Source organism: Notolepis coatsorum (genome assembly GCF_963971535.1).
Source record: "Notolepis coatsorum genome assembly, chromosome: 1".
In the NCBI taxonomy this organism is placed as follows: domain Eukaryota; kingdom Metazoa; phylum Chordata; class Actinopteri; order Aulopiformes; family Paralepididae; genus Notolepis; species Notolepis coatsorum.
Window position 1 is genome coordinate 158,032,618 of NC_140165.1, and position 23,160 is coordinate 158,055,777.

Consider the following 23,160-nt stretch of genomic DNA (forward strand, 5'->3'; position numbering starts at 1 on the left):
TTTAACAAACACCACTCTGAACACCAGATCTGCCGACTTGAGACTTGACTTGGACTTGTGACCAAGGACTTGAGACTTTTCTTGGAATTGTGCCCCAAAGAGTTGAGACAGGATATCATCTTAACGAGAATGCAGGGTCCTCTGGGTAAATGGCTGTATGACATAGGATGGCTGTAAATAGTTGTTTCTTTACTTCCAAGTAAAAAAAAGAATACAAGAACCCAAAACGAGCCCCAGAAAAAATATTTGCAGCAAACACCTTCCATCGAGTCTCACCCTGCTGAATACACATTTTATGTTATGTCACAGGCCGAGAGAGACGTTTCACACCACAACCAATCTAGTCATTCACAACTTAAGTCACGTTAGCTTAGCTAAGAACATAAGATAGCATTCTGATGATGTTGTTCTCGTTTGTGTCCGGCTGAGCCCTCCAGGCTAGGATGCTAAGCTCCTCTGCCCCTTTCCTTGTCTTATCTGTCCCTCAGATGAAGACTGCGTTAGCAGACGAGAAGAAGTTCCAGCAGCAGATTGTGGCTCAGCAGAAGAAGGAACTGACCACCTTCCTGGATAATCAGAAGAAACAGTACAAGCTGTGCAAGGAGAAGATTAAGGAGGTCGGTTTGTTACCCCTCCTCTCCCCCCTCAGGCTAGCTCTCTTGTTTGTGCCTCTCGTAGTGCAGGACACGTGGTGGTGTTCACTGTTTACCATAAATGCTCCTCCTCCGCAACAAACAAACACATTCAATGCCTCTGACTTGCTCTTGATGGAAGTAGTTTTGAGTCACACTGCCTACTCACTGTGTACCTACTAGAGCTGTCCCCCCCACCCTGCCTCCTCACTGTGTACCTACTAGAGCTGTCCCCCCCACCCTGCCTCCTCACTGTGTACCTACTAGAGCTGTCCCCCCCACCCTGCCTACTCACTGTGTACCTACTAGAGCTGTCCCCCCCACCCTGCCTACTCACTGTGTACCTACTAGAGCTGTCCCCCCCACCCTGCCTACTCACTGTGTACCTACTAGAGCTGTCCCCCCCACCCTGCCTCCTCACTGTGTACCTACTAGAGCTGTCCCCCCCACCCTGCCTACTCACTGTGTACCTACTAGAGCTGTCCCCCCCACCCTGCCTACTCACTGTGTACCTACTAGAGCTGTCCCCCCCACCCTGCCTACTCACTGTGTACCTACTAGAGCTGTCCCCCCCACCCTGCCTACTCACTGTGTACCTACTAGAGCTGTCCCCCCCACCCTGCCTACTCACTGTGTACCTACTAGAGCTGTCCCCCCCACCCTGCCTCCTCACTGTGTACCTACTAGAGCTGTCCCCCCCACCCTGCCTACTCACTGTGTACCTACTAGAGCCGTCCCCGAAGCCTGTTTTTGGGATTCGAACTTCAGCAGGGTTTTTCGAACGGACGTTCAAACCATCGTTTTTAATCATGCAAAAAATGTGCTCCTAAATAAATTTTCTGTTTCAGTACTGTCGAGTCTTGACTTTAGGCACATAGCGCACCTTTACGCATATAATGTAGAACATATGCGCATAATTTGCTGCAGTCAAAGGGTTCTTAAAAGTAGTAGTACCTACTTACTGGTCACAGGAGGCTTCAATAACGTTTGGATGGTAATCCATTTTGTGAATCCATTTGTTGAAACAACATCTTTGTTGGCCGACGGCTCCTTCTATCTTAACGTTAGCAAGCTAAACTTGCATAGCTTAACGTGCATAGCATACCTGTGTAACGTTAAGTAACTTGTGTTCCGCTGGGAAAGTTCAGCATCACTGCATACACTTGGTTTAATCCAAACGTCCATTCGGAAATGTTGTATTATTAAATAAGACAGGTGAGTGTGAGTGAGTCTCTCTCTCTCTATTTTTTTGCATGATTGATTCATTTCCTGATCATGTATGACGGACGGTGACGCCTCCTCATCTCGACTTGTGTCTTGTATTCGTGCGTGACTTTCAAATAATTGTAAACACAACATAGTACTATGATATTCTGATATATATCACATTCTGATATATATTTTTCATGTAAAAAATATTTTTTATTAAATAAAAAGAAGGGGGGAAAGCGGAGGTTCAAACCCATTAATTAAGATTAGAGTGTCAACGTAACGAACGAAGGTCCGAACATTTGGGCTCAGCCCTAGTACCTACACACGTGTACACACACACACACACTGCAATGTGCGTTTGAGTGCCTCCACAAGCTTGAAACTGCACAGAGCCCAGAGAATGCTGTTGTGGGTTGTGTGCGATACACTGTTTTCAGTTACAAGATAAGTTACCAAAATTAGGTCAGTCCCCAGTTAAAAGAAAGCATCGCTGCCAGGGAGAGATATTTCCCATCAACTGTAGCGCTAGTGGAATTAGAAACCGCAGAGACAGAGGATCAAGCCCATGTGTTAAGTGCATTATCCAGTGCTGTAGATTACCTTACATTCCATGAAAGAGAAAGACAACTCACACTGAAGGGATGGATTCAGCTAAATCGTGCCCCCCCCCCCCCCCCCTCTCACTCTTTCTATGAAAGTCACCCGTTGTGCCAGAGAGGAGGTCATTTTAAGTTTACAATGCCCTTAAAGTAGAGAAATGTAGGCTTGTATCGTACTGTATGCATTGCATTGACATAAAGAGATACTTGGGTTTAATTAAAGTGAAGGGCAAACTCAGCTAGGGTGACTTGTGTAAATATGATTGGGTTCATATTTTGATTGTTGTGTTTTCTTTCGCATCACAGTCCGTTGTACTGGAATTGCATTGGAATCCATCAAACAGTGATTAGTTGAAATACATTTAGAAAAAGCAAGAGCCGCTGTCCATTGTGAAGGAAACTTATACCTGTTAAAACAGTCAGGGGCACTGCCACTTGACCAAATTGTGGCATACATTTATTTAGATGCAATTGGTATGACACTTTATTACTGTAACTAGTACAAAGAGAGAAGATCCCGCCCACTGTCTTAAGTCCCTGACCCGAGGAAGACCCTTTGGGATCAAAATGGTGTCTTTCAATAAAGTTCTATTTGCATGCTTTAGACAGTGTTCAATAAATAAGTAATATTTTCAAGTTTTACACAGTATTCAATAAACACGTTCTATTTGCAAGATTTAGACAGCATGCAAGCTTTAGACAGCATGTAAGCTTTAGACAGTGTGCAAGCTTTAAACAGTGTGCAAGCTTTAAACAGCATGCAAGCTTTAGACAGCGTGTCAGCTTTAGACTGTGCAAGCTTTAGACAGAGTGAACGCTTCAGACAGCATGCAAGCTTTAGACAGCGTGTAATCTTTAGACAGCGTGTAATCTTTAGACAGTGTGTAAGCTTTAGACGGCGTGTAATCTTTAGACAGCGTGTAAGCTTTAGACAGCGTGCAAGCTTTAGACAGCGTGCAAGCTTTAGACAGCATGCAAGCTTTAGACAGTGTGTAAGCTTTAGACAGCATGCAAGCTTTAGACAGCGTGTAAGCTTTAGACAGCGTGCAAGCTTTAGACAGCATGCAAGCTTTAAACAGTGTGTAAGCTTTAGACAGCATGCAAGCTTTAGACAGCGTGTAAGCTTTAGACAGCGTGCAAGCTTTAGACAGCGTGCAAGCTTTAGACAGCATGCAAGCTTTAGACAGCGTGTAAGCTTTAGACAGCGTGTAATCTTTAGACAGCATGCAAGCTTTAGACAGCATGCAAGCTTTAGACAGCGTGTCAGCTTTAGACAGTGTGTAAGCTTTAGACTGTGCAAGCTTTAGACAGCATGCAAGCTTTAGACGGCGTGTAATCTTTAGACAGTGTGTAAGCTTTAGACAGCGTGTCAGCTTTAGACTGTGCAAGCTTTAGACATCGTGCAAGCTTTAGACAGCATGCAAGCTTTAGACAGCATGCAAGCTTTAGACAGCGTGTCAGCTTTAGACTGTGCAAGCTTTAGACATCGTGCAAGCTTTAGAGTGTGTGTAAGCTTTAGACAGTGTGTAAGCTTTAGACAGTGTGTAAGCTTTAGACAGTGTGTAAGCTTTAGACAGCGTGTAAGCTTTAGACAGTGTGTAAGCTTTAGACAGTGTGTAAGCTTTAGACAGTGTGTAAGCTTTAGACGGCGTGTAAGCTTTAGACGGCGTGTAAGCTTTAGACGGCGTGTAAGCTTTAGACAGTGTGTAAGCTTTAGACAGTGTAAGCTTTAGACGGCGTGTAAGCTTTAGACGGCGTGTAAGCTTTAGACGGCGTGTAAGCTTTAGACAGTGTGTATGCTTTAGACAGTGTGTAAGCTTTAGACGGCGTGTATGCTTTAGACGGCGTGTAAGCTTTAGACAGCGTGTATGCTTTAGACTGTGTGTAAGCTTTAGACGGCGTGTATGCTTTAGACGGCGTGTATGCTTTAGACGGCGTGTATGCTTTAGACAGCGTGTATGCTTTAGACTGTGTGTAAGCTTTAGACGGCGTGTAAGCTTTAGACGGCGTGTAAGCTTTAGACAGTGTAAGCTTTAGACGGCGTGTATGCTTTAGACGGCGTGTATGCTTTAGACAGTGTGTAAGCTTTAGACGGCGTGTAAGCTTTAGACAGCGTGTATGCTTTAGAGTGTGTGTAAGCTTTAGACGGCGTGTAAGCTTTAGACAGTGTGTAAGCTTTAGACAGCGTGTAAGCTTTAGAGTGTGTGTAAGCTTTAGACGGCGTGTAAGCTTTAGACAGCGTGTAAGCTTTAGACAGTGTGTAAGCTTTAGACAGTGTGTAAGCTTTAGACGCCGTGTATGCTTTAGACAGCGTGTAAGCTTTAGACGCCGTGTAAGCTTTAGACAGTGTGTAAGCTTTAGACGGCGTGTATGCTTTAGACAGTGTGTAAGCTTTAGACAGTGTGCAAGCTGTAGACGTCTTCCAAGCTTTAGATTGCGTGCAAGCTTTAAACAACGTGCAAGCTTTACAGTGTGCAAGCTTTAGACAGCATACCAGGTATTTATCCTCAGTGGTTTCTCTCTGACGCACCTGCTCTCCAAGACAGAAGTGTGCAGAAGTATGCTTCCTATGGTTGATACTACTGTAACTCTAACAAGAAGCTCTTCTCTCCTTTCCTCTTCTTCCTCCCCAGGAGATGAACGAGGACCACAGCACACCCAAGAAGGAGAAGCAGGAGCGTTTGTCCAAGCACAAGGAGAACATGCAGCACTCCCAGGCCGAGGAGGAGGCCCATCTCTTAGGCCAGCAGAGGGTCTTCTACGACAGGAATTGCCGCGCCTTTAAGCGCAAGGTCATGGTGAAGAGGCACGAGTTCGAGCAGGAGCAGATCCGAGAGGTGTGTTACTGACGCCACATGCGTGAACCCACAAGTTCTGTCAAGTTCCCTTTGATTTTGTACAGTATGTTAACACAGTACGTTCACATGCTTTCATTCAAGTCTAACCAGTGGCGAATGTGAAGTGGAAGCTACTAGTCCTAGACAAAAATAATCCAGGTCCATTTCAACAACTTCCAAGTTTAATTGAAACGGGACCCCTTGTTGATGTGGTTGTTAATGTTTGCGACATTCATGTGAACTTGTGGACCTGGGCCTCGAAATGGCACACGCACTGCAACAACTCACCAAGCGGGATTATGCCCTTGCCAATTATTGCCATTTTCCTGACGCAGGGAGGCAGTTCCCACTTCTAAAGTAGATTAGAGTATGAAGCAAGGCAACAATGCCATAATCTCACAATCTGTTGTGGAAATCTGGAGGAAGTATTAGCAGGTCCAAAGGCTCTCTGCACGCATCCACTCAAAACCCAGAGTCATGTTTTAGATAGATGATACTTTGAACTCAAAACCCTGAGTCATGTTTTAGATAGATGATAGTTTGAACTCAAAACCCTGAGTCATGTTTTAGATAGTTGATACTTTCATACTTTCCTTGGTAAGTAAGCTCAATAGCGTTGCTTCGACTGCACTGCTGGCAACGAAATGTCAAAAAATCTGAACTTTCCCTTTAAGGCTTAATAATTACACATTAAATAAAATTACAACAAACGACACAACAGTTGGGTTTGTCAGAGGAAAGCAACAGTTGTCATTGGAGGATCAAGAAAAGAGGGCAGGGTTTGAAATGGATCAATTGGCTAAGCAGGGCAAACCTACTTTGAACAGAACCACTTGGTGATGTTTTTGCCGGACCTGGAGGTCCAGCCAACAATAGCAAATGTCCCTAACTCACTGACTCACCATTGTTGAAACACGCATGCTGTTGTGGCTGGGGGTCCGACTTAACTAGGCTTGCCTAGTCTCACTGATTTCCTTCACTGTGGAAAGTGGGATTTGTGGCTTGGATTCTATTTAAACTATTGGTGTCATTGGGTCTTCACTTAAACCTGCCGGCGGTATGGTCAGAGCACTTTATTGAGATCTGAACAGGTAAAATGTGAACATCCCACTAAATATATTGAACAAAATAAACTACAGTACACCAGAGGCAGTGTCGACCAATAGCCATCTCAGAGCCATAGAAGAACATCAGTGTCTGCCTTTGAAACAATCCAATATCAATTCTCCCTTCACCAACGCCACCATTATCCTTCCTCCTCCTCTTCTCTCTCTCTCTCCTCCACCCTCCTTTCTTCCAGGAGCTGAACAAGAAGAAGACCCAGAAGGAGATGGAGCACGCCATGCTGATCCGTCATGACGAGTCCACCCAGGAGCTGGAGCAGCGGCAGCTCAAGACGCTCCAGAAGCTGCGCATGGACCTGATCCGTCTGCAACACCAGACGGAGCTGGAGAACCAGATAGAGTACAACAACCGACGCGAGCGTGAGCTCCACCGCAAGCACGTACTGGAGCTACGGCAGCAGCCCAAGAACCTCAAGGTGAGCTGGGATGACACTTGACACTACAGCTACATGTAGTTGAAGCAATTTATTATTATTCTTTTATTTTTTAAAGGGAGAATATTTAAGAGCGCTTGATGAGAGAGCAGAATAACTATGTCACAGGTTCGATCCCCATGAATGCAAATATGTCCATCCCTGCCAAAGTATCTTTGAGCTCAAGACTGAAGACCTGATCCTGGTGTGCTGTAAAATGGCTCTCTCTGTGCCTACATGTGTCTCTCAGCCAGGGCGATGTGTAAAACAGTCCCTAAGGGAATGCACAGAGAAAACAGGCACACATCAAGCAGTCCTGGTCAGTTCCTCTCTCCAGTTGGTGACATTTATTTTACTGCAGTATTCAACGTCCCAGTTCTGTATTATTTGAACACAACCGGTTGTAGGTACATGCACATGTAGATCCTTTGACAAGTAGGCCTTGAAGATAGAAAATGAGCTTAGCAACCTTCTCATCTCACAGCTTAAACGCAGGTTGATTTCTACTGGATGATGTTCTGGTGCTGCTAAACAGAAATGGCAAATCGCATAAAGATGGCCAGAGCCATGGGCAATTTCTTCTCTGATTACATTTGAATGATGTTTTTTGTAGTTTTGATGAGACAACATAACAAATTAAAAGGTAAAAAAAAAGAAAAAAGCTCAAGAACAAGCTACATGTAAATGTGTCGTGTCAGAATGCCATGATTTCCTTGCTCTTGAGGATGAATGAAAATATCTGTGATTTCAGTAGATCCAGCCTTCCTACCTTGATTTCAGCACAGACCGTACTCCTCCAGACTCAACCCATGAACTCCAATCTCCGGTAATACTGTTCCCCCTCCCTCCTTCCACTCTTCAGGCCATGGAGCTGCAGATCAAGAAGCAGTTCCAGGACACATGCAAGGTGCAGACCAAGCAGTACAAGGCCCTCCGGCACCACCAGATGGAGGTGACGCCCAAGGGCGACCACAAGACGGTGCTCAAGGCCCTGAAGGAGGAGCAGACGCGCAAGCTGGCCATCCTGGCCGAGCAGTATGAACAGAGCATCAACGAGATGATGGCCTCCCAGGCGGTGAGTGGAGGGACGGGGGGTCAAAGGTAGAACGAGGAGCGAATGTCTTTTCCCTTAGATATCATCCCACAAAGTTACCTCTGCACCGTTTATTGTGCCAACGTTTGAGTCCGTCAACCTTTTAGGTTTGTTCTCTGTGTCGGTTTCCTTCTAAAGCTCACAAAGAAGGGTGTTCTGTACATGTCAGGATGCCTAACGGTGCCAAGAATGCAAACAAGCTGAGAGAAAGGAGTGAAAGTTGTTACGTCATTCATACTATCCGCAGTTCCTCTGTGCCATTTTAAGACTTTTCTTTGTATATTTAGCAAATTTTGGGTATATACTTTGTAACCGTTTTTGTGAATTTTCAACGACGGTCCCTGGCATTACAGACAAAATGAAAGTCTGGAGTACAGTGAATGCTGATGGCTGATTTATGGTTGTTTGACATACAGTAAGCGTACAGTTATAACAGCTTAGCGTAAGGCGGGCCACTCACATTGTTGGTATCCTCTCCACAAAATATCTCAGCTGCACGCTGGCTCGCGGACTGCGTCAGCACGGGTGGTTGCAGCTGTCAGTCACAGGGAAGCCAAACCAATTGGTCAGTTCAACATTCAGTCTTCACAGCTGAAGGAAGAATTGAGAGAGACCTACACTTTCTCACATGCTGTCAACAGTGCAAATTGGGACAAGCACAGGCATAAACAAAGTCTAAAAGGCTCCGATTACTTGAATTTGTTTTGTATTCTTGAAAAGGGTCAATAGAATCAAAGAATCTACACAACAAATGGTGAAAAGGCAACTGTTTCCATATCATATACTGTTCTCACAGCAACATTTTAATGAGTATACAAAAGAAAAAGGTAAAAAACTATAGTTTACGTAGACACACACAGATATTGGGGCTGTTGAGAAGATCGTCTCTTCTCTCTACCTGTTGCTTATGACTTTGTGTTTCTCTCCTTGCCTGTCCTTGTCTTCTGTGTCTCATATGTCCTTGTCTTCTGTGTGTCTCCTCAACTGTCCTTGTCTTCTGTGTGTTTCTCCTTCTCTCCCTGCCCTTTTACTATCTTATCGTTCGTCTACCCTTTTCATCTTTGTGTGTCTTCTGTCTGTGTCCCATTCCCCCCATTTCCTTTCACTCTCCGCTCCTGTCTTCTTCTCTTTGTATGTCCTGTATCCCTCCTCTCCTCTCCATCTCTCTCTCTGTCCTGTCTGTGGCCCATTATCCTTCCATTTCTCCCATCCGTATCCTCAAACCTCCTCCTCCTCCTCTCCCCATCTCTTTATGTGTCCTACCCTATCTGTCCCCTATTCTCTTCTCATCTTGCTCCATGTCTCCCATCCGTATCCTTACCCCTCCTCCTCTCCTCTCTTCTCTCTTTCTCTCTGTGTCTTTGTGTGCAACCCCCCTCCTTCCCCGTCGGGGTCCGGTGGTTGGTCGGTGGCTGTGTGTGTCAGCTGCGTCTGGACGAGGCCCAGGAAGCGGAGTGCCAGGCCCTGAGGCAGCAGCTGCAGCAGGAGATGGAGCTGCTCAACGCCTACCAGAGCAAGATCAAGATGCAGACCGAGGCGCAGCACGAGCGCGAACAGCAGAAGCTGGAGCAGAAGGTGTCGCTGCGCCGGGCCCACCTGGAGCAGAAGGTGTGTTGCGGCAGTGGGGGGAGGGGCTCTTGTTTTTTAGGTACTGAATGCATAGTGATAGGTGTCCATGTCCACTAGCTACTGGTGTGCATTTCACGCTCTGCACTTGTCATCTGACCAGCCACGTGACCACAACAGTTAATACCACAGTCTTAACCATTCCACCACCTGAAAAGGATCTAATTCAGGTAGTGAAGCAGGGGTATTTAACTTAGGGGTGAGTTTACACCGAGGGGCTACTACTGGGAGGTTTCAACCTCATTACATGTGTCAGAACAATCGTTTACTCGATGAAGAGCTTCATAATGGACTTTCAAATGTATCCGTTTGTCTTTTTCAGATGTTTGGGGGATGTCCCGATCCGATCACGTGATCGGAATCGGGGCCGATCACGTGATTTTCCTAAGATCGGGATCAGCAAAAAAAAATTAATACATTTTTTTTTTTCTTTTTTTTAACAAACATGACCATGTTCATGTCTTAAACTCATACTGAGGCCTTAGTTTTTTTTTCTTCTATTTTTTAACAAACATGACCATGTTCACGTCTTAAACTCATACTGAGGCCTTCGTTTTTTTTTTTACGGTTTATTTTTTGGCGTTTTATCGCTTTATTTCTACTGGGCAGTCCAGTAGGGAGAGACAGAGGAGGAATGGGAGACAGAGTGGGGGGAAGACATTCGGCAAATAACGACGGGTTCGGGAGTCGAACCCGGGGTCGGCCGTGTCGCGGCTGAGCGCGCTATGTGGTTCGCCACTGGGGCGCCCCTCGTTTTGGTTTTAAATTGCATATCATCATTATTTCAACTGGATAACGTCAAAATTCAGGGTGAATGTAATGTGAGAAATTGGGATGAAAACTGATGATACTAGGTAGATACTCAAAATCACATGATCGGGATCGGATCGGGAGCAAAAAAATTTGATCGGGACATCCCTAGTTTGGACTATAATATTTTGTTGGATATGCATTTGTGGAATGAAAAGCTGTTCCGAAACCATGCACACTGATCAGCCTACAAAGGAATGATAAAGAATGCTGCTCATTGTTCTGCTACTAATGTAGATAACACATAGCACGCTGACAAAAATACTATGGCTAATAGGGATGGGTACAAATTCACAGATTGCTTTTGTTTGATCTGAGACTGAACAGGTCTTTTTCCCTTATATTTACATTTAAGATGAGAGAAGTCTCTATCTTGTCATGTGGTTATACACTGTATTTTCTCTTGTTGAAGACGTCAGCAGCTTTCAGGCTGCATTATGGTAACATGCTCAAGGTCATGCAGTCAAATGTTCATTTTATTTATCTAGTGCTCTCTTTTGATGCGTTGGAGAGTACTCGATTCCTAAATTACAAGAAATTCCCATCCCTAATCACAAATGGTCATTTATATTTAGTCATTTAGCTTTTATCCAAAGCAATTTACAAATTGTGTACAACATGAACTTGAGTGGTATACTCTGAGTGCATAGTAATAATAGACATAGTAGGTAGTAGTATGCATAATAACTAGGGATGTCCGATATTATCGGCCTACCGATATTGGCATTAAAATGTGATATCGGAAAATATCGGTATCGGTTTTCCAAAAAAAGATTTATATTTTTTTATTTATTTTTTTACATTTCTATAACCTTTATTTACCCAGGCAAGCAAGTAAGAACAAATTCTGATTTTATTTATTGTCAAAAGTATGCATAATGTTATGGTAATTCCACAACAAGACATATGTAATGTTAATTACCTGAAATTATTCAGTTTTTTGGCGGGGGAAACGCTGCATATATCGGTATCGGTTGATATCGGTATCGGAAATTAAGAGTTGGACAATATCGGTATATCGGTATCGGTAAAAAAGCCAATATCGAGCATCCCTAATAATAACATAATAAATAATAGTCAAATACTTTTTTTATTATTCAGATATTGATTGAAAAAGTGTGCTTTTAGTCAACGGTGGAAAATTGGGCAGGTTTCAGCTGTCCTGACTGGTGGAAAGTTTGTTCCACCACCGTGGAGCCAGGACAGAGAAAATAGCCTATCTAGGTCGTCCTCGGACATCCCGATCCTCCATGCATCCGGCTAGCTCGCCAGTACTTCCTGCTCCCGCATCTCTCCTGAGTATGTCCACGTAGGTTAGTGTGGGACGTCCTCAAGATCGATGCCCGTGTGTTGGCTCCCACAGCACAAGTTTGCTGGCCGTCAGCTCTTGGTGTCTCTGTGACCTGCAAGCCACATTTTCCTGACTGCATCTTTCTCGCTCACCCTTAGCGCCCCCCCCCCCCCCCCCCTAGTTTGCGTTGGCGACATGCTCATGTTGATATAATAATAATAATAATAATGCAGGACCTGCTCAGAGGTCTTTAATTGGCATGCAATTATCCTCAACACACACACCGGAACACACACGCATGCATTGTCTCTGTAGGATCGCCAATGCGATTCGTCTCTGCGATTAACCCATCCCGTCGTCCTTCCCCCCCCAAGGGCAGCCGGGAGCAGACAGGCGCCAACGTGAGCCGCGCCAGGGGACCAATCCAAGTGCTCCTGTCAGTCTTCGTCAAGGACGCCACAGCTTTAGCGATCTGTTGTTGTGCATGTTTTTCCATTGGGTTTATCTTATCGGGGGGAAACCCTTGCGAGCACGGGGAGAACATGCAAACTCCACACAGAAAGGCCTGGGAGATACCCCACCTGGGTACCTGGTCCCCAAGCGGGAATCGAACCCTGGACCTTCTTGCTGTGAGGCGACAGTGTTAACCACTACACCACCGTGCCGTGTAATTAAACACTACATGCGTCATTCTGGTGTAGCACGCATCCAGGGACTTCTGCAGGGTGGGTTTCAGGGTCCAGCATTCACTGCCATACAGAAGAACAGACTCCACTGTTGCATAAAAGAAGCTAAGCTTGATTTGTCGGGGGAGGTTGGATTTCCACACACTGCTCATGCCGTTCAGGGCCCTCCACGCAAGCGCCTTCCTCACTTTAAGGTCTTGTTTGGACGAGTTGACCCACGAGCCCAGGTATTTGAAATCACTGACTTCCTTTAGAGCAGTGCCTCCTGTTGTTGTTAGAGGTGGATGATCCGGGATGATGTTATACGTTATGACCTCAGTTTTCTTGGCATTTAGCCTAAGGCCAACCTTGTCTGCTTCATTTCAATGACCCCACACGAGAAGAGAAGAAGATGAGGAGTGGGTCTCAGGCAGCCTGAAGATGCAGAGCATAGGGATCTTGAGGGTGTGTAGTTAGAGACTATTTTTTTTTATCTACTTTTTCTCCCATTTTCTATTTTTCTCCCATCCCAATTTCGTATCGTCCAATTCTACCCTCCCCTGTCTTGAACGCTGTTAGGCCATGCCTCCCACAAGCCGGCTGCAATGTGGACGAAGCCTTGCATCACGTGTCCCCTCCGGTACTCGAGGAAGCAGCCGTCGCATCTTTTCACCTGCACAGCGCGATCTCTCAGTGGCGAGGAGTAGCACGTGGGAGGCTCACGCTGCCCCCGATACTTCCTGATTCTGCTGCGCAGGCGCACCAACGACCTGTAGGAGTCGCTGTCCACAACGTCCGATCCCCACCCACCAGCTTCCCACCCCCTAATACTGCCAATTGTATTAGTATGAACGACCAGCCAAGCTGGTAGCAATGCAGAGAGCTGGGCTCGAACCCAGCGTCTCCTGCATCAGTGGTGAGCGCCTTGCCCACTGCGCCACTTAGCCGCCCTAGTTAGAGACTATTGACTGGAGGTACGCATTCCCCTTGTTGCACAGAATGCCAGGTCAAGAACCTTGAAGCAGATTTGTGCGGCAATGGGAAGCCAGTGTAGTTCTCTGAGAAGTGAGATGACATGGGCTGACTTGGTAGGTTGAAGATCAGGTGGCCGCTGCGTTCTGTATTAGTTGAAGCGCCTTGGTGGCACAAGCCAGTAAACCAGCTAGCAGTGCATTGCAATAGGTGAGACATGATTGTTGATTGCAGGAGGAGTTAGGTGGCTTCTTTTGTCAGGAAGGTTCAGTTTGAGGTGGCTGGTCATCATCCAGGTGGAAATATTTGTCAGGCAGGTCGAGATCCATTCAGAGACTTGGGTATCTGAGGGAGGAAAGGAGCGGAAGAGTTGAGTGTCATCAGCATAGCAGTTGTATGAAAAGGCATGATAAGTGATAATGTTACCCAGAGATGTAGTGTAGAGAGAGAAGAGTAGGGGACCAAGCTCTGGGGGACACCCGTTTGTAGGGGCGGAGGTCCAAAAAGGTGCCTCTCCATGATACTTGATAGGAGCAGTAGGATGACAACCATGCCAGCGCAGAACCTACAACTCCCATTCCTGCAAGGGATGAGAGAAGGATCTGATGGTGTCGGAACTGTGTCGAAAGCTGCTGACAGGTCCAGGAGAATCAGGACAGAGTAAAGGCCTTTTGCTCTTGCTAAGTGAAGAGTCTCTGTGACTGCTATGAGGGCCATCTCTGTGGCGTGACCGGTCTTGAAGCCTGACTGATTTGGGTACAGGAGGTCATTCTGTAGTGGCATGTAGTGGGAAGGTTCAACATCACCAGTGTCAGCATATGTAAGGGGAGAGAAAGATGACAAAAGTGAAAGATGAGGTTCCTGTCTCAGCCCTTGGAGTTGGGAGAAGCAGCTACAGATGTTCTCTACCTTTTTCTCCAAGAAGGTGGCAAAGTCCTCCATAGAGAGAAAGGAGGGAGGGAGAGAGGGGGGGCATGGTGGCATGCAGTTCGTGGAGGTACTTAGCCGAGGCCTCAATCTTATGGTTATAGAAAGAGATTTTGAACAGTAGTAATGTTTTTGGAGAATGCTGACCAGAGGTCATAAGTAGGGATGTCACCGGTGAGGCAGGTCTTTTTGCACTTCCTCTCTGCAGACCTGTCTCAAACCCTGCCCCTTTTCTTGATCCTCCAATCACAGCTGTCGCTTACCTCTGACTTCCTCGTACAAACTTTGTTTGTACGAGGAAGTCAGAGGTAAGCGACAGCTGTGATTGGAGGATCAAGAAAAGAGGGCAGGGTTTTGAGACAGGTCCAATGCATCTGTCACAGATGATCTGGGTAGAGAACGACTTCTTGACAAGGGGAAAGAGCTTGTCAAGGAGGTTGAGAGGGCTGAAAGGAGGGTGGAGGTGGCCGTATCTGAGGAGAGAGCGGAGAAAGTCTGACAGGATGTCCAAGGAGAGGGTGGATGGGGACAGGGAGCGTAGGTTGTGTCTGAATGAACAGTTTGAGTTGGAGTGGAAGGTTTGGGGTTTAGCATAAGAGTTAGTGAAAATTATACAAGGAAGTGAGTGGTAGGAGAGAGACCACTGTGGCAGACTGGGAAGGGTGAGGTAGGTTGAAGTCACCGTCTGTCTTCTGGGAAGGAGCTTAAAAGCATGTCCAACTTGTCTGGAAAGTGTTCAAGGGGACCTGGAGGGTGATAGAGGAGAACAGTGGTGAGGTTGAATGGACTAGAGACAGATACATCATGATATTCAAGGGAGGAGAGGGTGAGATCCGGTATGGATATTATACTTGTAGTCCAGGAGGGAGAGGTCAGAAGGCCAGTGCCCTCACCACGTCTGGAGGATCTGGGTGTGTGAGAGAAGCTGTATGCTGTAGATAAGGCTGCAGGTGTGGTTGAGTTCTCTGGTGTTCTCTGGTGTTATCCAGAGCGTAGGCAGTTATGAATTCTGCTTTCTGAATCCCCGCATATGATGACCGGTATATTTGTGGCCATGGATTGGTAGCTGAGGTTGGCAAGGTTGCTTCCGAACTGCTGTGGATGGCCTGAAGGAGGATAATGAAGTAGGGATAGGTAGGAAGTATATAGTGAGGGGGATACGGGTAGATGTAAGTAGAAAGAGAAAAGGTAAGGTTTTCAGAAGATGAAGAGGGGGAAAAGAAAAGGTACAGCCCAAAGAGTAAGTAAGGATCTACATAGCTGTTTCTAGGGTAATCTCTCAGGTTAAGTCGTCCTTTCTTTGAGAACTCCCGCAGAAAAACTCCCTTGTCTTTTTTCACCGCTGAGGAGATGCTGCTACGCTGCCTTTAATGCAATAATGCACTTATATCCCTACAGTAGCTCTACTTACTAATGTCAGACACCTGTGGTTAACTACTGGAATTTGGGGGAGGGGCTGAAAGGCAGCAATCGAGGCCGCAATCAAATACTAGTATACTGCTCAATGTAGCAGCAGTCAATGTTCATATACTGTAAACAGAACAATAATGCAATATTACGCTTTAGCTGCTGGTAAAATGTGACCTCTGTGGTCAGTACACAATAATACACTTTTTCACAAGCAATAATAATTATTTTCACAAGCCAGCTCTTATAACAGCTGTGGCCTGGCCCTGACAGTTAACACCCAATTTAGCACAACAATGGCAGTACTGAGACCAGTTAAATCACCCAACTATCAGTTTAAACCAACTATCAGATTTTAAATCACCCAACTATCGGTAGGATGTGACCTCTGTGGTCAGTACACAATAATTATTTACAACACAGGCCAGCTGTTATAACAACTGTGACATGGCCCTGACAGTTAACACCCAATTTAGCACAACAATGGCATTGCTGAGACCAGTTTAAATTACCCAACTATCAGATTTTAAATCACCCATCTGTCGAGGCTGCAAACAAATACAGTACTAGTATACTGCTCAATGTAGCAGAACAATAATGCAATATTACCCATGCTTTAGCTGCCGGTAGGATCTGACCTCTGTGGCCAGTTTATACACAATGGTCATATCAACTATAGAATAATCAACCACAAGAATTTGGAATTGCACACATCCCTTGCTCAAATATGAACAGGCGGAATGTAGATTCATGAATGTGCAGCTAGTACCTAAGCAAATAGGTACACACTCTCAGACACACATTTGCATACGTTGCAGGCAGGCAGCAGACCTAGACAGACATGCGTGCGACTGCGTTCACACAGATTTCCCTCACTACAGGTGGCAATGAGAGTGGCACGCTTTCCAGCCGAGAGCAGACAAGCTTTTCTCTCCCAACAACCCTCCACTGTTGTAGATTCTCTACCCCTAGATGCTAGCGTTGGTCTGTTATTGCAACATTACCTACTTATATTTTATTTAAGACAACCTTTTGTTTTAGCATAATCACTATTTTGAAATGAACGGACGAGGTACCAAGATGAGAAAAATGTATACATGTATTTTGTCAATTGTTGCAATTTTCCAATATATTATATTGTGTTGTCATGAAGACATACATAGAATAGAACATCATTGTATAGACTAACCCCTGTAATCTCCATCTAGACTCATCCCTTTGATACAATCACTCCTCACACAATTTTCTACACATATCAATGACACATGGTGTCATAAAATCACAACTGGCAGTTGATGATCAAAAGTCAAAACATGTTCCAAAGTGAGTGACGTAATCTACGCTAGGTAGTGCTTCCATAACCATAACAAAGGAAAAACGGCTTTTGAAATGCTGCCCTGATCTGGTTCTGGTCGGCCCACTGGTGTTGTGCAACTTGTGGTTGTGTGGCGCCATCTCCTGGTCATCTTATGATCTGCAGTATGAAACTAGGATGATGTCATGGTTATAAGTACTATTGTCCTCGCTTGATGGTCTTGAGTCTGGGAGTCTGGCATTTTCTGTGCATGCTCAGTCCATCCTCATCTACCGTATTATGCTTTGCGGTTCTTTGTCTGAACCTGTGGACTTGATGATATTTATAGAGCATTTGGTTCTCAATCTTTTTCACGTCAAGGACTCCCAAATTAACAAGCCGTGGACCCCCATTTGATAAGATTTGAGAAGATAGTTGTTGTTAGATATGATTTAGTACAGAATTCCATAACTGTCTGGCAATACTGTGGGTGGGGAGATGGCCAATAGTCATTCTTGTACATTGTGCTAACTTCAAGTGAATAGAATATTAGTGAAAGTGAAAACTACATAAAATGTGTTCAAATTAGACTGCAATATTTTTCTATTCTTTTCCAGACTTAATGGGTGATAGGTGTGGACTCGAGTCACATGACTTGGACTCGAGTCAGACTCGAGTCACGAATTTGATGACTTTAGACTTGACCAAATCAAAAAAGACTTGCAACTCGACTGACTAACACCAATGACTTGTGAGTCGTGACTTCACTTGGACTTGAGCCTTTTGACTTGAGAAGACTTGATACCTTCCTCCATGCCCAACGATAAAAAATTATGTTATTAAATATGCCGTGAATTAATAAATTTCCAGCGAATAGACACTTCATTCGCGCAGTCCTGGCTCCTGTGTCACCTGCGGAGACGCGCTGTGGGCGTGTTTTGTTTACTTGTTAGACTGTCATGGCGGCGCCCAGTAGTTGAGTTTTTACACATGATATTGGATATTCTCACTATTTCTCTTTTGTTGAGCACAAAGAAAAGAACGTTTTAGTTAAATGTAAATTGTGTCTTGACTCAAAGAACCTATCTACTGCCCACTTTGGATGCTGTCGGATTGTTTCAAACAATCAATTTGCGCGAGAGAAGAAGTAACGTTACAAACTTTAATAACGACAGATCCAGTTTAGTTAAATCAATGAGCCATCGACACAGTCAGTGTGGTAACGTTATCATTACATCCAAGATTGATACACGGCTGGCTAGGCAGTTGGTAGTTTAATGGGAAATATTAAAGGACAAAACTATGAGCTGTTTACATTAATCATTCTGAGTCATTATTAATATAGAAAAGTTTATTTCACCGTGGCCACAATGAAAGTTCAGTTTACAGTCAGAGACAACATGTTCACACAGTAGCATCTGGCCATAAAATGACCAAGTGCTCTAGTCACACGTATATTAAATACACAATTGAAATGACGTCCACTAGACACCCAGACAGGTAAACAAAGTCTGCCCAAAGGAGAACCAGCCTTGGCTAGGCGGTATTGTTTATGTGGAATGCTAAACAATCCTCCTGGAGAGGAAAAGATTAGGTCAAAAGTCATCCTCTCCCCATATTAAAGGGACAGCAGTGTCTGCTAGTATCTGAGCACATTACATAGCTGGTCAGAGTGAACCAGTCAAGCTGTTTACAATGACATGATAATATATTCCATGACAGTAGTCATAGTCTTGTCTTATAAAATAAATAAACAATCAGCAATGTCTTGCTTGATGAACGGCCAGCAGTAGCCTATCAGTACTGCTGCTCCTTAAAAAAATGTATTGATTGGAATTTGTATTAACAGATTGCAGAATGGGTACAATACAGTACGGCTCAATACAAACAATTGTTATGAGGATGCAGAGCAGAAAAATACTTTCGTCATTGATCCAAGAGAGAGAGAGAACTCACACACGAATTAGGCCCTACCTAATTCTAATACCTAATAAACTACCTAATATACGAAATGCAGAGATGCCATGTCATTTCAGTACAGATTTTTTTATACCCCAAAATGTGTAAAGGGTTAAGGTAGACTAGTTAGTTGAACCAAGGCCTGCTATTATGGATCATGTGCCATAGACTGTATATACAGGGAAGGCAGACGTTAAATAAATGATTGGTCCAAGTGGGAAGACAATATGTTGGTTATTGTTAGCCTACCTTTAAAATGGATATGGTGATCCTTATTCATTTTTTTCTCAATATACTCCTGAACTGGTTTTCTCAAGCAGCTCTTGCCCAAATGTATCTAGTTGTAAGACTAACCCTGATTCTGAATATTATTACATTTATAGAAATTAGATTATGTTTTGCCAACAAGTTGATAATGACATTTTTTGGTGAAGCGCGTATTATGACTTGTTTAGGACTCGAAACTCAAAGGTTAAGACTTGGGACTCGACTTGTGACTTGTCAGTCTTGACTTGGGACTTGCCTGTCTTGACTTGGGACTTGACTCGGGACTTGCGTACCAAGACTTGAGACTGACTTGACTTGCAAAACAATGACTTGGTCCCATCTCTGATTTCTCTACATTTTCAAGACCTTTAAATGATTCAAGTCTATTTTCCATATTTTTAGAACTGTTTTTGTAACTGTGAACACCTTGTATCATGGTCATCTCTGCTGTTTTCTCATGCCACTCTACTCTCCTCCCCAGATCGAAGAGGAGCTGGCTTCCCTTCAGAAGGAGCGCACCGACCGCATCAAGCACCTGCTTGAGCGCCAGGAGCGGGAGAGTGACACCTTCGACATGGAGAGCATCCGGATGGGCTTTGCCAACCTCGGGGCACTGGACTACCCCAAGGACGACTACAGATGAGGGGTGGCCACTGTCACCAACACAGTCTCTCACAGTTCGGCCGTCTGTCTGTCTGCCTCAAAAACACCGCCCCTCCCTTGACCCGACTGACAGCCCGGGCGTTTAGCTACTGATGTCCTCACTCGAAAAACACAGACTCCAGACAAAAGGCTCTACAATCAGCTATGGTGTCTTGTGTTCTTGTGTTGCTGGTCTGACTAGAGCCAGAGTGACTGGTCTTAGAGCCACCCCACCTGCCCCCCCCCCCCCCCCCCCCCTCCTCTTGCGGCGTCACAAGTTGACCAAAAAAATATATAATTGCTGGATAACTTCCTGTAATCGTCATGTTTTCGTAAGAATGATAACATTGTCACAGTGTTCTTGTTTCTTGTGCAATGATAACACTTTTGGTGAGACTAAAAGTTTACCATTTAAAAGTACGGAAAAAAGGAGAGGAGGGAGAGAGAAATATGCAATACAAGTCGATGAGTGATGGCGTTCAACGATCATGCATTTTTCTTTCCTTCGAGGTAATTATTTTGTCTCAAATCTAAAATGGAAAAACTAAACAACCTTCCGCAGCCATTATTTGGTGCTGCTTTTTTGGTATTTATTCATCAGGAAATTTCTACGACAAATTTGAATAATTTGATACTTTGAGGAGAGAAGAAAAAAAAGAAGCTAATGTCATGATGTACATATTGGTACTTACGTGTGACTCCTTTGAGTGAATTTGATTACTGACTGGGGCACTGCAGGGGATCTTGCGCCATGCGCCATGGTTACTTAGTGTATCGTACTGATTTCACTGCACTGGCAGCCAATGTGAATAATACCACATGTGAACTCCAACTCCCAGCTAGCACAAAGGGCTTTGTGGGGGGGGGGGGGGGAGACTTGTATTTTGTGTATAGAAGGATTTATGGAGAGCTTTTACTTATTTTCGTATTGTATTTTAACTGTTACTCAAATCAAAAAAACATTTTAAACAAGTTCAAATTCTTTCTCCCCCCTCCTCGTATAGTATTTGAAGTTCAGTAAATCAAGTCAATGAGATATTTTATTCAAATTTCCGTCTGAATATTTTTTTGCTTTAACCACAGCTCTTGGGCTGTGTATTTTCTTATAAACCAGATCAGTACAATGCTTTATTATTGCATGCACTTTAATTTCTTTTCCAGGTTAAAAGAAAGCATGGATCTGTCAGAGCTTTTAATTATATTTGTAAATAAAGTGCTCATCACACAAATGAAGGGTGTGTTATTTTGTGGTATAATATATTCCCCATCTGCATTTACTCCAAGTAAACTCAACAAACAACCTAGAATGACATTCAGGACATTGTATCTGAACACAAAGCTTGGGGGGGGGGGGGTACAGCAATTCTGGCTCAGCTGTAGTCATCTCACATTGCCACAATTGACCATATTCACACGGTGGACAATTTGCTTTTATGTCCTGCTCAGGTCGGGTTTTTCCACCCTGTTGAACCCAACCTGAGCATGACATACGAGCAAAATGGCCACCGTGTGAATATGATCAATGGTGTAAAATACCAGGAGGCAGTCTTTGCTAGAAATAGAGAGAGAACCCTCCAGTCAGTGATGTCATTGGGATTTTAAATCTGGCACTTCTACATGAACAATGAATGAGGCTGTGACTTTGAGGCCATGACATGTTTGTGTGAGCTCTTAGACCCAAAGTAAGTGTATTGTCTAGCACTGCTAGGTCCGAACCATAATTAAAACCTCACAAGTCTAAGATCTCACAACATTTTATGGCTTCAGCCCTGACTTTACATAACCGTGAATTCACAGATAGGAGGCTTCTCTTTCCGATTCCTAGCTTTAGGAAAGAGGTGCGTGTTCACAAATACGGACTGACCTGTCCGACAGGAACATATGTGAATTCTTAAAATGGGTGGGTTCAGGGGACAAACTAAAAAAATTAAAGTTCATGGTAATCTACAATCGATACCGATGCTATTTTAGCTCCAATAGTAATTGTCCCACTCTGCCTGGTAGCAGTGGCCGGCCACTGGGGCCCCCAGTCCGTACTTCTGCCTGAAACTCTGGACCTTGAACTTGCCACGGTTGTCCCCAGAGCGGTTGGTGAGGACAGGCTTGGTGCAGCTCAGGCTGCCTGACTGCTCATAGACCATCCACACTTACCTCTGGAGGCCTGGGGAAAAACTGATATAGTTAGGAGAGTTGCTTGTTGGGTAGTGTTTGATTTATTTTAGGCCAAAACCAATACTTGAATGATGCCAAAATCACGTTTTCTTTTATATATAAAGTCGACGACCAGGACCCACTTGCACCACCATGCTTACTTAGTACTTAATTTAAAATAATGTGAATTTTTCACGAATTCAAAAAGCCTCCATTTCTGCGTTATTCAGATTAGCAAGGTACATGCCTTTCTGTACTTCTCATATGGACCTGCTCAACACAGTTCTCTTACCAGTGCCTTTGGGAGGCCCAGACCCCACAGTCAGACATAACGTTGCCACTGCTCAACAGTTCACTGGGCTAGACCCTTGTCACTGGACAAGTCACTCCTGAAGGATGTCTGTTTTTCAATGTGTATATAAGGTAAAATATTGGTGGATGACAGCATCTACTTATAGCCATCTCAGGAGGACGACGACAGAGAGAGTCAGTGTGTTAGCAGCAGACTAATACAGAGCCCAGGGCTTCGAGGTAATTCGGCAGCTTGCTAACAAACACTGATAAGGACAGAGAGAGAACTATGGAGAGTTTGACATCAATAGAACGGACGTTTAGTGTGTGTTAAAGGTGAACAGCAGTTGTCATGACAGCGTGTCACATAGGCCCGCCCCCTCTTCTCGTTGCTGTCGTTGCTATGGCGAGAATATTATAATGTGAGTTCCTTCCGGGGTAAGTTAGATTCAGATACGACGCACAATCGAAGCAGACGCGCTGAACAGACTGAGATCCCTCTCTCACCCTCGCCGGGTGGGGGAGGGGAGATGACACATCATCACTAACCGATATGGTGTTTGGCTACGACAAGGCCCAGAAACCATCGGACTAATGACAGGAGACGGAGAGAAGAGAATTAAGACTGAACAATGACAATACAGAATGGGTTACATCTGGTACTGAGGCTATGTTTATGAAAATAAACATGAGGATCTGAGGAAAGAGATTACGTTGCAGTGTTGTTTCTTATGACTAACGGATGTACTAATAGGGGTTGCAAGAAAACACAACGCACAACAGAGGGAGTCACGAAGGAGATGATGAGATGAGATTGGCTGATTGCCAAGAATCCAACACTCCCTATCACGTTGATCACCAAGAAGTGATGCCACTATCTTTGATAAAGAGAAAGATTAGATTTATTATTGTCATCCTACAGCACAAGTACAGTACAACGGAAAGAAG

The 23,160-nt window shown here is 44.6% G+C and overlaps 1 protein-coding gene across 3 annotated transcripts in view; it reads left to right on the forward strand.

The window, feature by feature from the left end:
• taok3a (TAO kinase 3a) overlaps positions 1-20,993 on the forward strand; it is a 276,804-nt gene extending 255,811 nt beyond the window's left edge. For all 3 annotated transcript variants that reach the window (XM_084334944.1, XM_084334945.1, XM_084334946.1), the window contains 6 exons: positions 489-617; positions 5,077-5,280; positions 6,581-6,820; positions 7,680-7,892; positions 9,336-9,518; positions 19,610-20,993. In XM_084334944.1, coding sequence (XP_084191070.1) covers positions 489-617; positions 5,077-5,280; positions 6,581-6,820; positions 7,680-7,892; positions 9,336-9,518; positions 19,610-19,771 — 1,131 coding nt within the window. In that variant the 3' untranslated portion in view covers positions 19,772-20,993. The remainder of the gene's footprint in view (positions 1-488; positions 618-5,076; positions 5,281-6,580; positions 6,821-7,679; positions 7,893-9,335; positions 9,519-19,609) is intronic.
• The last annotated feature ends 2,167 nt before the right edge of the window (positions 20,994-23,160 follow it).